Here is a 14,897-nt window from a genome sequence, read left to right as displayed (position 1 = left end):
ATTTTAGATTTTTTGTTTGTTTGCTTCCAAAGATAGATTTACATCAGTATAAACCTCCTTCCTAGAATTATTGTTATTGTGTCCCACAGCTTTTAGATTATTATTTTTCCATTTTCATTTGTCTCTGGGTATTTAATTTCCTGTTTTATGCTTCAGTCACTCATTGGCTTTTTAGTAGCATTGTTTAGCCTCCATATGTTTGTGGGTTTTTGCAACTTTTTCCTATTAGTTGATTTCTAGTCTCATTCTGTGGTCAGCAAAGGTGCTTGATATGATTTCAATTTTCCTAAATTTATTGAGACTTGTTTTTTGGCCAGCATGGAATCTATCTTGGAAAATTTTCTGAATGCACTTGAAAAAAAAATACGTATTTTGCTACTTTTCTCTTGTTACTTTTAAGATTCTCTCCTTATCTTGATTTTTTTTTTTTACCATTTAATTATAATGTTTCTTGATGTGGATCTCTTTGGATTCATCTTGTTTGGGACTGTCTGTGCATCTTGGACCTGAATATCTGTTTCTTTACCCCATTTAGAAATGCTTTCAGCTATTATTTCTTTAAATAAGTTCTCTTTATTTTTCTCTCTCACATCCTTTTTGGACCTTTATAATGTGAACACTCCTCTGACCATGGAATTCGCCAGGCAAGAATACTGGGGTGAGTTGCCATTCCCTTCTCCAGGGGATCTTCCCAACCCAGGGATAGAACCCAGATCTCCTGTACTGCGGGCAGATTCTTTACCATCTGAGCCACCAGGGAAGTCCAGTGTGAACAATCAGATGCTTGAGTTGTCCCATAGATCTCTTTAATTATTCTCATTTTTAAAATTCTTTTTTATGTTCAGCTTGAGTGATTTCCACTTCTCTGCCTTCCAGTCCACCGATCTGTTCCTCTGTATCATCTAATCTGCTACCGATGCCTTCTAGTGTATTTTTTTAAATTTCAGTTATTATATTCTTCAGCTCTATTTGATTTTTCTCTGTATTTTCTAACTCTTTGTTAAAATTCTCACTGTGTTTATCCATTCTTCTCCTGAGTTTTGTTGAACATCTTTATGATCATTACTTCAAACTCTTTATTGGGTAGCTTGCTTATCTTTACATCATTCTTTTGTTTATTTTCCTGAGGTTTTGTCTTGTTCCTTTATTTGAAATATATTCCCCCATCTCCTCATTTGGACAGTTCTCTGTGTTTGCTTGTAAGTATTGAGCAGGTCAGTTACATTCCCTGATCTTGGAGAAGTGGCCTTATGTAGGAGACATCTTAGAGCATCGCAGCACACACCCCTCTGCTCACCAGAGCCATATGCTCTAGGGGCACCCTCTCTGTGGGCTCTGTAGGCTCTTCTGTTGTGCTAGGGTTCACTGCCATGGGTGCACTGGTAAGCAGGGCTGGCTCTGACCCAGGTGGCTACTAGTCTGCTGGTGGCAGGACCAGGTCCTGGGGCAGCTGGCTGCACGGGTCTGAGGTTTGTGGGGAGGGGGTCAGTTGGGGCTAGTGCCAACCCACTGGTGGGGTCAGGTAAGCCCCTGGATTCCAAAATGGCACTTTCAATACCTGTTTCCTTGAGGTAGAATGAGCTCCTCAGAATGACTGTCACCAGAATCTGTCTCCCCAAAAGGTGTCCCAGTTGACTATTCCCTTCTCCAGGAAGCTCTCCAAGATCAGCAAGTGGGCCTGACCCAGGCTTCTTTCAAATTCCTGCCTCTGAGCTGGGTCTTGGGGAGTATGAGATTTTGCTTGCAGTCTTTAAGAGTAGAGTCTCTGTTTTCTACAGCCCCATAGTTCTCCCATATGCAAGCCCTGCTGGCCTTCAAAGCCAAACATCTGGATGCTCATCTTCCCATTGCAGGACTGCTGGGCTGAAGAGCCCTTTGTGGAGCTTGGACCCCTGAATCCTTGGGGAGAACATCTGCCATTGTCATCCTTCTGTTTATGGATAACCTACTTAGAGGTATGGGTCTTGACTATCCTGCATCTCCATCCCTCCAACTCATCTTGTTGTGGTTCCTTCTTTATATCTTCAGTTGTGAAAAATCTTTTCTGCTAGTCTTCAGGTAGTTCTCATAGACAGTGTCTCTGCAAAAGCTGTAATTTTGGTGTGCCTATTGGAGGATTTAAGCTCAGAATCTTTCTGCTCCACCATCTTGGTCACACCTCTGCAGGTCAAGAAGCAATAGTTAGAACTGGACATGGAACAGACTTGTTCCAAATAGGGAAAGGAGTATGTCAAGGTTGTATATTGTCACTGTACTTATTTAACTTATATGTAGAGTACATCATGCGAAATGCTGGGCTGGATGAAGCACAAGCTGGAATCAAGATTGCTGGGAGAAATATCAATAACCTCAGATATGCAGATGACAACACACTTATGGCAGAAAGTGAAGAAGAATTAAAGAGCCTTTTAATAAAAGTGAAAGAGGAGAGTGAAAAAGCTGGCTTAAAACTCAACATTCAGAAAACCAAGATCATGGCATCTGGTCCCATCACTTCATGGGAAATAGATGGGGAAACAGTGGAAACAGTGTCAGACTTTATTTTTCTGGGCTCCAAAATCACTGCAGATGGTGATTGCAGCCATGAAATTAAAAGATGCTGACTCATTTGAAAAGACCCTGATGCTGGGAAAGATTGAAGGCAGGAGGAAAAGAGGACAACAGAGGATGAGATGGTTGGATGGCATCACCAACTCAAAGGACATGAATTTGAGTAAGTGCCAAGAGTTAGTGATGGACAGAGAAGCCTGGGGTGTTGCAGCCCATGGGGTTACAAAGAGTCAGACACAACTGAGTGACTGAATTAAACTGACTGGGCTTTTGGCAGAGGAAATAGCAGATAAACTGACGTTTCAAATATACACAAAAAATAAGTTGAAATTAGTTAAGAGAGGGGAGTGAGAGTTATAAGACCCAGGATCTGCAGTTATAAAAGTTTAGAAGAAAGAAAACTGGCACTTTTGAAGAACTCAAAGAAGTTCAAAGTAATTGAAATATAGATGTGGGAGTAAAAATGGTGAGCATTTAGTCTACAGGGTCCAAGTGATGATGAGCCTTCAATGTCTACCTTAAAAGGTTTAGACTTTATACTCAGGGCAATGAAAAGCCATTGAAAAGCTTTTTAAAGTGGAATAACAGTCAAATTTTTATTTCAGGAGCAACCTTGTAAACAGCACAAAGGGGCCCAGAATGGAGTCTAACAAATCATATAATAGACAACTGTAGTAGGTTAGACAGATATGATGGTTGTCTGACTTTAGGGTCAATGGGAATGAAAATGAAATAAGTGATAGATTAAAAAATATTAGTTACTTATTGGACAATTTGTGATTGAGTGTGAATAATATTACTAATGAGGTGGAATGGGAGAGAAACAGCTAGAGATGAGAAACATAGACAGAGCAGTAAATCAAGATGAACAAAGAATAATTCTTGAGTTTCTGTCTTAGGGAACTGGGTTTACTGAGATAGGGAAGATTGGTGGAGAAGCAGCTTTGAAGAAGATAATGATTTCAGTTTGAACTTGCTGAATTTAACATAAGACATCTAGGCAGAATTGTGCTTTAGACACCTAAATCAATCAATCTGGAGATTAGAGAAGAGGTACAGCCTATAGTTCATAGATGTGTTTTGAAGTCTTTGGGGTAGAAAAGTTTTCCCATTGAGTTTGTACATAGAGGCTCCTTCCCATATATACGAGATAGAACTAAAAAAATGCTAACATTTTCAGGATTGATAAAGAAATAGGGGCCATAAAGGAGACTGCAAATGAGCATTCAGAGAGATAAAATTAGGAAGAAAATCAGAACAAATGGCAGTTGGAATGTTTGAAAAATAGAATCCTGAAAGTTAGGCAACCTGAATTTTAGAGAAGAATGTTTCAAGAAAGGCTGGTGAGTGTCCAGGGCATTTCAAAACCTTGCTGGCTGGCTTGGAAACAGCCTTTCCTGAGGATTTATGGGCACTGAGGTCACATTATAGCAGGTTTAGGAATAAACTTGAAGATAAACAGGATAGACAACTTTTTGGAGAATTCAGCTGTAACTTCTGGAACAGTATTTGTAAAGAGATGAGAATTCCACAGAAGGTAAAATGATAATGGGGAAAAGCCAAAAGTTAAAGATAAAAGAGGAAGGAGGTAACTGAGAAAATAAGACCTCTGACATTCATGAAGGATAGGATCCAAGGCACAAATAGAGGGTTAGTCTTAGCTAGGAGATAGAAACTTTTCTGTTTGAGCAAGAGGAAAGAAGGAATGGATAGCTGCTGATGCTGATCTTGGTCCTAAGAAGGTGAAAGGCACCGAAAGAGCTTATTTTTTCTGTGATGTGAATTAGGATAGAAGAAGATGTGTAGAAAAGTGAGAGACAGAGAGAGGGAGAAAAAGAAAGAGAGAGAGAAATGAGTTAACTAGGGAATGAGATAAGGAGATTGAGGACCAAAAATTCAAAAAGAGAGCCCAATGTGCCCGTATTTACCCAGTGCCCATCCCAAGTACATGATTGTCTATTTGAATCCCTCTGTGAGATAATGTTGTCTCACAGCATAGGTCTTAAAAAAGAGTGACATTTTGACATGAAACAAAGGAAGAAGTTGTCAGGTTAGAATCTCAGTCTTTAGCTTGTGTTGTATACTTAACTATGCACAGGAAAGAACTCTTGTATGCCATGGCTGTACTATCCATGAGTCACAGAGGCCAGTAATGTACAGCCAGACATCATATTCTCTTTAACAAACCAAAATACATTTGTCTATTAAATGTTTTGACCCATTATAGAGTCTCAGACTGTACCTATTAGTTGTTAAATTATTCTCACATCAACTACCTAAGAATTCAAGCTAAAATGACCACATGATGGTTCTAGGTTCTAAAATTTTGCCAATAAATTATACAATAGGCCATTGTTTATACCTAAGCTTTCAACTTTTTGAATATGAATGCTTATTTTCTAAGTATGAAAATAATACATATGTTGTGGAGAATCTGGAAAACAGAGAAAAATATAGAGAAGAAAATAGAAATGACCCTAATTTCCTACTCCAAGTTAACTATTTCTAATATTTTTCTATATATACACACAGAGTAGTTTTGTCCTTTTGGATTATGTTATGTAATAAACATTTGTTTCACTTTTAAATCTTGAACATTTCTTTGTATTATTAATTATTCTTCAAAAACATGATTTTAAATGTTAGCATTGAGATGCACACTGATATATATTATGCACACTGATAGATGTTCCATAATTTGAACAATGTCTTTTTATTGGTCACTTGTTTTTAATTTTCTGTTATATTTATACTGAGGAAAATATCCCTGCCCACAAAACCTAGCCCACACCTCTGATTCCTTCCTTAACCACTTAGCTGCTCTTGTCACTAATACTGTGGTTTTCTGAGTGTAAGACAGTATTAAGATAGAATATTTGGGGTTTAAAGGAAACTATACTTTGGCACAAAAAAAACCTGTCTTAACTCTAAATATTTTTAGATTAATGTTCCTTACACTTTGACAAAGACATATTGTCTAGACTTTCTCTTGACACCTGGGATACATAAGTTTGAAATACAATAAAGTACCCTTCTGACATGTATTACAAAGCTAATCCATCATCTATAATCCAAGGAATGAATATTTTTATAGAGTAGATTTTTGCCTTCCTCTTTTTAGCCAGAGTTTGTATTCTTGATACTGACATTTTTGGACTATTCTAATAGAAAGATAAAAATTTATCTAGACATAACACATGTACCCAGTTATACTGAGCCACACTGATTTTACAATTCATACTAGCTGAGAGGAGAGAGTAATTCCTCGGTACCAAATAATGTGGTGGCAGACCTCAAGCTTCTTTATAATTTTGAGGTCCCTCCTGTGTATTGATTGAATAATAATTATGCATTTTCAAATATTTTTAAGGTGCAAATTTGGAAGTTTGGGGGTTTTTTTTTGAAATGGCTGTATTAGGTAGAATTTTAAGGAAAGCAGACCTATAGATCATGCATTCATTTCCTTGCACTTTTCCCCATAAGCATTCCTGTTCTTTCTCTGAACATCAAAGCATTCTGTTCTGGAAGCCTATGCAATAGTACAATAGCCTAGGGCTGGGGAGAGGTATGCTGTGTAGATTGAAAGTATCAATTATCCTTATCTCATTTTAATTTTCACAACTGCACTACTAGGTGAGAAGATGCTCAGTAAGCATGGATGAATGATGTTTTAGAGAAGAGGAGAAATCAAGATCCGAAGTTAGGTAACTGGACCCCAAACTAGAAACAGATTTGAGTCAGATTCATGGCAGGTCTTTATCTCTGATCTGTGTGTTTGCATAAGTCTGCAACTTCTGTAATATCTCCCCTTAGAGCTTCATAAATCTTGTCCCTTGTCTTCTTATACTGTCTACTTTCTAACTTTGTATTTTTCCTCTCTCCTCCATTTCCCAAAAATCACATGTGAAGTTTTTCTACAGAAAAGTTTTGTCTTTTGTTCTACACCTTTTACCTTTTGGTTGCTTTTTCTTTTCTTTTTTTCCTCCAAATTAAACCCTTATTCATTTTCCAGCTTTGCCCCAGAATTCATCAGAAAAAATTTAGCCATAGAAGAGTATATGAGAGACCATCCAGTCCAGCCCCAGGGTTTAATATTAAATTTAATAAAGCACAGAGAGTAAGTGACTTGCCTAAAGTCATAAATGCTGGCAGAGCCAGGGTAAGATTTGCTTTTTCTGATTCTTGTCCCGTTGTTGTTTTGAAACATTTAATAAAACTGTATAATAGTGAAGATAAAATAATGCCATTCTAGTAACTTTTCTTTTTTTTTTTTTTCTAATTTTATTTTATTTTTAAACTTTACATAATTGTATTAGTTTTGCCAAATATCAAAATGAATCCGCCACAGGTATACATGTGTTCCCCATCCCGAACCCTCCTCCCTCCTCCCTCCCCATACCATCCCTCTGGGCCGTCCCAGTGCACCAGCCCCAAGCATCCAGCATCGTGCATCGAACCTGGACTGGCAACTCGTTTCCTACATGATATTTTACATGTTTCATTGCCATTCTCCCAAATCTTCCCACCCTCTCCCTCTCCCACAGAGTCTAGTAACTTTTCTTAATGCATGTGAACTGTTTATTTCCAAAGTTTTCAGATTAGATAAGGCTTCTGAAACAGAGTCTAGAATGCTGAGATGATTTGGCAACCTGAGAACAGAGTTGTAATCAGACCAGAAAGACTACAGTTATTTCTTAAATCTACAGTGAAGCTTCCTTCCATGAAAGTCCTTCAAATTATGTAATTAAGTGGTTCAAAGGGCCCAGGCTGGTTTGAGTGTATTATAACAGCACATTTATCACACTGTACAGGGAGTTTCCAGTAAAGCAGGTTTATTCTTCTGTAGCCTGACAACAGAGAATTACAGAAAACAAAGCAGCATAGATAAAACTGGCTGTAAGGAAAGTTCTTTTACGCACTTATGTTAGGAATAATCTGGAAATCATAAAAACGACATAATAGAGCATAAGGGAAAAATAAAAGTTTTATTCCCTCCCCACAAGTTAATTGTTCTGTATTTTCTTATGTATCATCTTCAGTAGATACATGTAGTCTGTAACCCAAGGCATTTTTGAACCAGGAAATAAAGTACTGAAGGTTTTTAAATGTGTGTTTAAAAATCCTACCAATACAATATTGTAAAGTAATTAACCTCCAATTAAAATAAATAAATTTATATTAAAAAAAGTCCTACTGCAGTAAAATAAAATCCAAAAGAATATTAAAAACAGTCTTCCAAAGGACCCTCTGGAGGTTCAGTGGTTAGGATTCTGTGCTTTCCCTGCTGGGGCTGGTTCAATCTCTGGTGGGGAGCTAAGATACTACAAACCATGAGGTGTGATAAAAATAAACCAAAAAACCCAAAGAACGGTTTTTCTTTTAGTGTTGGTGTTTGGTACATTTTGAAGATCATTCTTATTGGGGAAGGGACAAATATTGTTTTTTTCTTTAGGATGAAGAAGAGTAATTACCTTTGACACTAAGCAGGGATGGAGAATTTAGGGGTTACTGATGTGGTTGTGTTCATTCTTATCATGATACAAAAAGAACTCTCTCTTCCTGCTGATAACCAGAGGAGAGGCAAGAGGCCTGCCTGGGAGAGTCATATGAAGCCTGGGGAAGATTCAGGCAGAAAAGTAACTGCTCTCTTCAACCAGAGTTGGTCTCACAGCTCTCTTGATCAGATTGTTATATGAGGCCATTTTGAAGGTGCGATTGTGCGGTGTGTTTCTTAAAAAAATAGCTTCTGTGGTGGCCAAGCATGCTGTTTTTGGTTTGTCCCTTGCCCCTGGTAGAATGGGACTAATAGGAATCATTAATCTACCAGAAATCTACATATTGATGTCAGAGTTTTTCTCCTGAAGTCTGATCATCTAAAAAATATTTGCAAAAATTGTAATCTCTGTTTAGCTCCCTAAATAGAAGGAAGTCTAATATAGGACACTTATAGGACACCAAGGTGTTGACAGGGCTGGATTCCCTGATGGAAGCTCTGAAGGAGCATTGAAGATTCATTTCCTTGCTATTTTCATGGATGCTAACTTGCATTTGGGCTTCCCTGGTAGCTCAGTGGTAAAGAAGCCACCTGCCAGTGCAGGAGATGTGGGTTCGATCCCTGGGTCGGGAAGATCCCATGGAGAAGGAAATAGCAAACCACTCCAGTATTCTTGCCTGGGAAATCCAATGGACAGAGGAGCCTGGAGAGCTATAGTCCATGGGGTCACAAAGAATCAGACACAACTGAGTGACTAAATAACAACTTGCATTTATGTTCACAATTACACAAGAAATTAGTTCTATTTTCCATCCCTGCTGCCATTTGGAAATGGTAATGTCACACTCACTGCCTCTAATTCCAATTATCTTCATTCTGCACATGTCATGAATTCTGGGAAAAGCTCGAGTGTCTCTCCCCATGTGCCAGCTATTGCTTCCAGGGCTTGGTTTCATAATTTCATAATCGCTGCATTGTCAGTAGGAAATTACAGTAGATCAACCAATGTTAGGCATATGAAACCTGTATTAGCCTAATGAAATAATTTTAAATTATTAGCTTCATAAAAATTAATTTTAGAATAATCAAGGAAGACTATAAAATGACTGAAATTCCATCTTAATAAGTAATTTTGTGAATTTTCCTGATTATACAAAGTGGGAGAAATTCAATATTTTATTTTGTAAAAGAAAATGAAGATGTAACTTATGTGAATTCTTAAATCATTTTAGATGAGGTTCAGAATACTTCCTGAAAAGTAGTAAATGGCCAAACATATTTTATTATTAGATCCATCTCCCTCTGACCACAGCTGGAAAGGTTCTCAGATTTTAAGGACCCATGTGGTTACATTGAACCTACCCAGATAATTCAGGATAATCTCCCCATCTTGAGGTCCTAAACATTAATCATATGTGGGAGGTAGTATTCAGTTCACAGGGCTATGAGCCAGCATCAGAAGATACTAATTAGATTATTCAATTTTAAATAAATTTGGTTATAATAATTCATATTTATTAATGAAGAGAATAATCCATTTCCTTTAAACAAAAGACTTTCCTAAATTGTTTGAAATGTTTTTATGCACATAAAAATTTTTAAATAATTGAATAATTATTTAATAGTAATAATTCCATTGCCTTCCACAAATCAAAATACATATTTTACATTTAATTGTAATAATAATATAACTTATATACATGATACTATCTTACATTCTGTTCTTTTCATTTAATTCATATGCATGTATATAATTATGCAACCACCTGTATTTCATTAAGCTTTATTCCTGATACTAGATATTTATATGTTTGCAGTTTCTTACTAGATTATTCTTCATTGGCCATTCACTTATTTGTCCAATTGATTTTTCCTTTTTTGAATAAATCCCTTGGGAAAAGTTTCTTTGAAAGAAATGACAGACTATATGTCTACATATTTTTCTCTTCTTTTTGTTTATAGAGCCATAATTTTGTTCAGATAGTAGGTATAAATTGGTCAAGGACTGAAGTAACCACAGAGAATGGTTTTGTCTTATAAGCTAGTGGACCCCAGCCTTTTTGGCACCAGGGGCCAGTTTTGTGGAAGACAGTTTTTCCACAGCTGGGGGCGGGGGTAAGGAGCGTGGCGGGGGGCGGTAAGAGACGTGGTGGGGGGGTTGGGGAAATGAAATGGTGCAGATGATAATGAGAGTGTGGGGAACTGTAAGTGTGGAGAGCCCAGGGGAGCGGCTGGTGAAGCTTGGCTCCCTTATCCACCGCCCACCTCCTGCTATGCAGGGTTCCTAAAAGGCCATGGACTGGTACCCGTCTATGGTCTGGGGGTTGAAAAGTGAAAGTTAGTCGCACAGTCATGTCCAACTCTTTGTGATCTCATGGACTATAGCCTGCCAGGCTCCTCTGTCCATGGAATTCTCCAGGCAAGAGTACTGGAGTGGGTTGCCAGTTAGGGACCCATAATATAAGCAAAACCTGGACATTTCCATTCCCTTTGCCAGTGATTGTTTTAAGAATTAACCTGTGACTCAACTCTGTCCCTGGTAGGACTTCCCTGTAGCTCAGATGATAAAGAATCTGCCTGCAATGCAGGAGACCTGGGTTCAATCCCTGGGTCAGGAAGATCCCCTGGAGAAGGGAATGGTTACCTATGCCAGTATTCTTGCCTGGAGAATTCCACAGAGGAGCCTGGCAGGCTACAGTCTTTGGGATCGCCAAGAGTCAGACACGACTGAGCGACTACCACGCACACAACTCTGTCCAGTAAGACCAAGTTGACATTTGTATAGCTGATGAGGATTTGATCAGAGCTGGGATTTAGGGTGCCGAATTTGTGTCATGCTGACATCTGTTTGCTCTATCGGGGTGTCTGTTATTACTATAAATCAGATGAGAGGAAGTGCTAAACTAAGATGAGACTGGAAAAAGAGCAAACTGCATTGCAGAGGATGAGGTAAAAGAAGGTTTCACAGGTGACCCTGATGTGTTGAGTCAGGGTGACTGTAAGAAAGTAAGTGCTGTTGCTGTGGATAGTAGGTTTGTGGGTGTTTAGGATGCTCAGGGATGTTTCGAACCCTTCAGTTTGGGATATACGACCTGAGGACAGACCATCCAAATAAATGTGGGTCTTAAGCGACACTTTGAGTTCAGTCGAAATATAATGTGAACGACAAATGTATGCCACATATATAATTTTAAATTTTCTACTGGTGTAATATTTTACAAAATGGTTTTAAAAAGTAACAAGAAACAAATGATGCCAAGTTTAATTATGTATTTTAACACACTATATAAAAATATTATCATTTCATTATATAATCATTACATATCCCAACGTCCCAATTTTCTTCAGTCACATTTGAAGTGCTTAATACCTGTGCATGTCTAGAAAGACCAATTTAGGAGCTGGTAATAAAGTCAGCACCTTTCTTTGCTTGCAAGTGTGAACCTGTTTTGGGGTTGTTCCTGCTTTTTTATTGCTGTTATGAACAATGCTGTAATGAACAGTCATACACACAACCTCAGGTGCAGGAATTCAAGGCAGTGCATTCTTGGGAGTGGGACTTCTGCAAGGTAACAAGTGAGACAGTTTGATTGTTTTCTGAGGTGGCTGCTCCAGCTCATAGTCCTGGTAGTACTGTGTGCAAGAGTCTATATTGCTGCCCATCCTCGCTAACATTTGGAAAAGTCATGCTTCATTTTTCTCAAACTAGTGAATATAAAATGGTTTCTTTGTCATAACATTCATTTCTCTGATAGACTAATGAGCTTGAATATCTTTTTCTGATGTGTATGAATCTTCACTTTTTTTCTCTCCTGTGGAAATCACAAATATTTATTCATTCAAATATAAATACATTATGTATATTATAGATGTCATATATTAATATATTCATATATGTGTCACATCTTCATTCACAGGTGTTTATTGAACACAACCTGCTAATTATTAGTCTAGGTACTGGGAATGAACTAGTGGGGAAAAAGGTATTGGCCCAGATCCTACCTTCATGGAATTTACATTCTGGTGTATGTGCAGTGACTGGGTAGAGACCCAGAAGGGTAAAATGCTATCTGTAATATGTTAGTGAACCTGGGTTTAAGTCTGACTCAGCTATTTTATGTCATTAAAGCTTGGTTTCCGCAATTATAAAAATGAGATGGCAGTAGTATTTATCTTCTATTATTTATTAAAAGCATATGAAGAACTTGACACAGTGTCAGGCAAATTGTAAGGATTCAGAAAATGCTACTGGCCATAATGATAATACTAATAATATGTAACTGCTGTTTTCCCCTTTCTTGCATCTATCTTTTCTTTTCTTTTTTTTTTTTAATTTTATTTTATTTTTAAACTTTACATAATTGTATTAGTTTTGCCAAATATCAAAATGAATCCACCACAGGTATACATGTGTTCCCCATCCTGAACCCTCCTCCCTCCTCCCTCCCCATACCATCCCTCTGGGTCGTCCCAGTGCACTAGCCCCAAGCATCCAGTATCGTGCATCGAACCTGGACTGGCAACTCGTTTCTTACATGATATTTTACATGTTTCAATGTCATTCTCCCAAATCTTCCCACCCTCTCTCTCTCCCACAGAGTCCATAAGACTGTTCTATACATCAGTGTCTCTTTTGCTGTCTCGTATACAGGGTTATTGTTACCATCTTTCTAAATTCCATATATATGCGTTAGTATACTGTATTTATGTTTTTCCTTCTGGCTTACTTCACTCTGCATAATAGGTACCATTTCACACCAGTCAGAATGGCTGTGATCCAAAAGTCTACAAATAATAAATGCTGGAGAGGGTGTGGAGAAAAGGGAACCCTCTTACACTGTTAGTGGGAATGCAAACTAGTACAGCCACTATGGAGAACAGTGTGGAGATTCCTTAAAAAACTGGAAATAGAACTGCCTTATGATCCAGCAATCCCACTGCTGGGCATACACACTGAGGAAACCAGAAGGGAAAGAGACACGTGTACCCCAATGTTCATCGCAGCACTGTTTATAATAGCCAGGACATGGAAGCAACCTAGATGTCCATCAGCAGATGAATGGATAAGAAAGCTGTGGTACATCTATCTTTTCTTAAGTAGTCTTTTTTTTTTTAGTTACAACTGCCAAAGTTTAAGATTACATATGTTTTGCCTGACAAGGACCAAGAGCTAGAGAATATGTGTTTTTAAAAAATCTGCCTCATGTTGAATAGGCAAAAATGTGGGAAAATCCAGAGGAATATCTTATATAATTCAGGGCTGTGTTCTGTGAGTATAAATGTTGCTTGAATTATTCATTTTAATCCAACAACCAACTTATTGTAAACTAACCATGTACAAAGAACCATGTGGGGAGATGCATATGACTTTATTAATCTTTGGAATAATAATATGTCCCTTTTTCTTAGATAATGATGTTGAAAATGATCTTCAATCACACGTCAGTTGAGCACTGCAAGACATACACAGAAAATCAGGATGAGTGCAACTTCTTCTTAATAGCTGTTCGCCTGGCTTCACTGAACCAGATCTTGGATCCCTGGGTTTATCTGCTGCTAAGAAAGATCCTTCTTCAAAAGTTTTGCCAGGTAGCAAATGCTGTCTCCAGCTACTTTAATGATGGACCTAAAGTGCCGACTATCTCACTATCCAATGAAATAACACAGACAGGAGCATGAAAGAGAACACTTAATCAACTTGCATGTTCACAGCTTTTGGCAAAAAATAGCCCTAAATCTTACTGTGAATTTAGGCATCTCTGGCATGCCGCTATTTATGCATTGAAGTAGAATTTTTGATATAAGGCCTAAATGGTCTCAGAAGCATAAATATTAATAATCCCCTATGTGCCAAAAGTATTGAAACACAAACAAAGGAAAATAGATTAATAACAGTCTAGTGTTTTGGGGTCTGTCCCATATGTAGCTGAATGTGTGATTATTTATTAGGTGAAAGCACTTCTTTGTTTTTATAAATGATCTTGGTCTGTGGTGGGGGCCGTGTAGGGATAGTCAATATTCTAATATACTGAGTACGTGGGGAATTCAACACACAGATATTTGAAGACAAGGCAACAGTTTGTTTTTGCTCAAAGGCCTTGGTCTTCTGCTTTCTCTTTTACTCTCTCTTTCTCTCTGTGTCACTTTTATTCCCCTTAAATTTTTTTAAAATGTTGATTTAGGATGAAAAAATACATAACATATTCACAGTATTCATTAATACTGATGTTACTTAAATGTCATTCAATATGCAGATTAGCTGCTAACCTTACAGAGTCGGTTTTGGTTGGGTTGGTAATTAGGTTTATTCATTATCTGAATGAGTCAGTTAATTCCATTTATTTCAAACATGACAATTTGTGAACATCCAAATTGTTCAATGTTCTTCCTTTAGATTACAGTTTTAATTCCTACAAGCCTGGAGAAGATTCATGAAACTGTACTTGGGAGTCAGTGAAGTGATTTTTTTTCAAAATTCTATTTAAGGACTGATTTGAGCCCTAAATATAGGTACTTTGGCTAATTATTTTCCCTGATTTTTCCATCCAAAGTATTCTCTTCAGTCTTTTGTGTATTTAAATACTAACTCCTATTCTAACACCAGTAAATATTTTAAAGCTTCCATAAAGACTTTCCATAGTTTAGCCTATTTATAGGATAAGGAAATTATAATATTGATACCTCACAGCACTTTTTCTGCCCTCTCTTCAAAGTTTCTATCTAAATATTTATTATTAAAATGTATCTCTTATTATGTGCACAAACCTTGACAGCTAAGCTTGATATTTTTTTGGCACAAGTAGGTCACTACATTAAATTTTGAGAATTACACTTAAAAAAACAAAAACAACTC

At 37.5% G+C, this 14,897-nt stretch overlaps 1 protein-coding gene across 24 annotated transcripts in view; it reads left to right on the top strand.

Annotated features, from left to right (window-relative positions):
* The window catches only part of PTGER3 (prostaglandin E receptor 3), a 250,454-nt gene that overhangs the window by 22,636 nt on the left and 212,921 nt on the right, over window positions 1-14,897 (top strand). For 12 of the 24 annotated variants that reach the window (XR_015160232.1, XR_015160228.1, XR_015160230.1 and 9 more), the window contains one exon: window positions 13,454-13,633. The exons of 3 other annotated variants lie outside the window; for them this stretch is intronic. Coding sequence is in view for 14 of the 21 variants with exons in the window: in XM_086390557.1 (XP_086246683.1) it covers window positions 13,454-13,633 (180 nt within the window). In the remaining 7 variants the exon portion in view is untranslated. Of the gene's footprint in view, window positions 1-1,853; window positions 1,956-13,453; window positions 14,673-14,897 lie in introns of those variants that run through there. 9 more of the 24 variants (XR_015160233.1, XM_086390548.1, XM_086390550.1 and 6 more) reach the window with 3 other exon arrangements.

Source organism: Bos grunniens, chromosome 3 (genome assembly GCF_055505025.1).
Source record: "Bos grunniens cultivar Pamir isolate PY7600 chromosome 3, Bosgru_T2T1.0, whole genome shotgun sequence".
NCBI lineage: Eukaryota > Metazoa > Chordata > Mammalia > Artiodactyla > Bovidae > Bos > Bos grunniens.
Note: the sequence above shows the minus strand (reverse complement) of the source record. Positions and strands in the feature narration are given on the sequence as shown.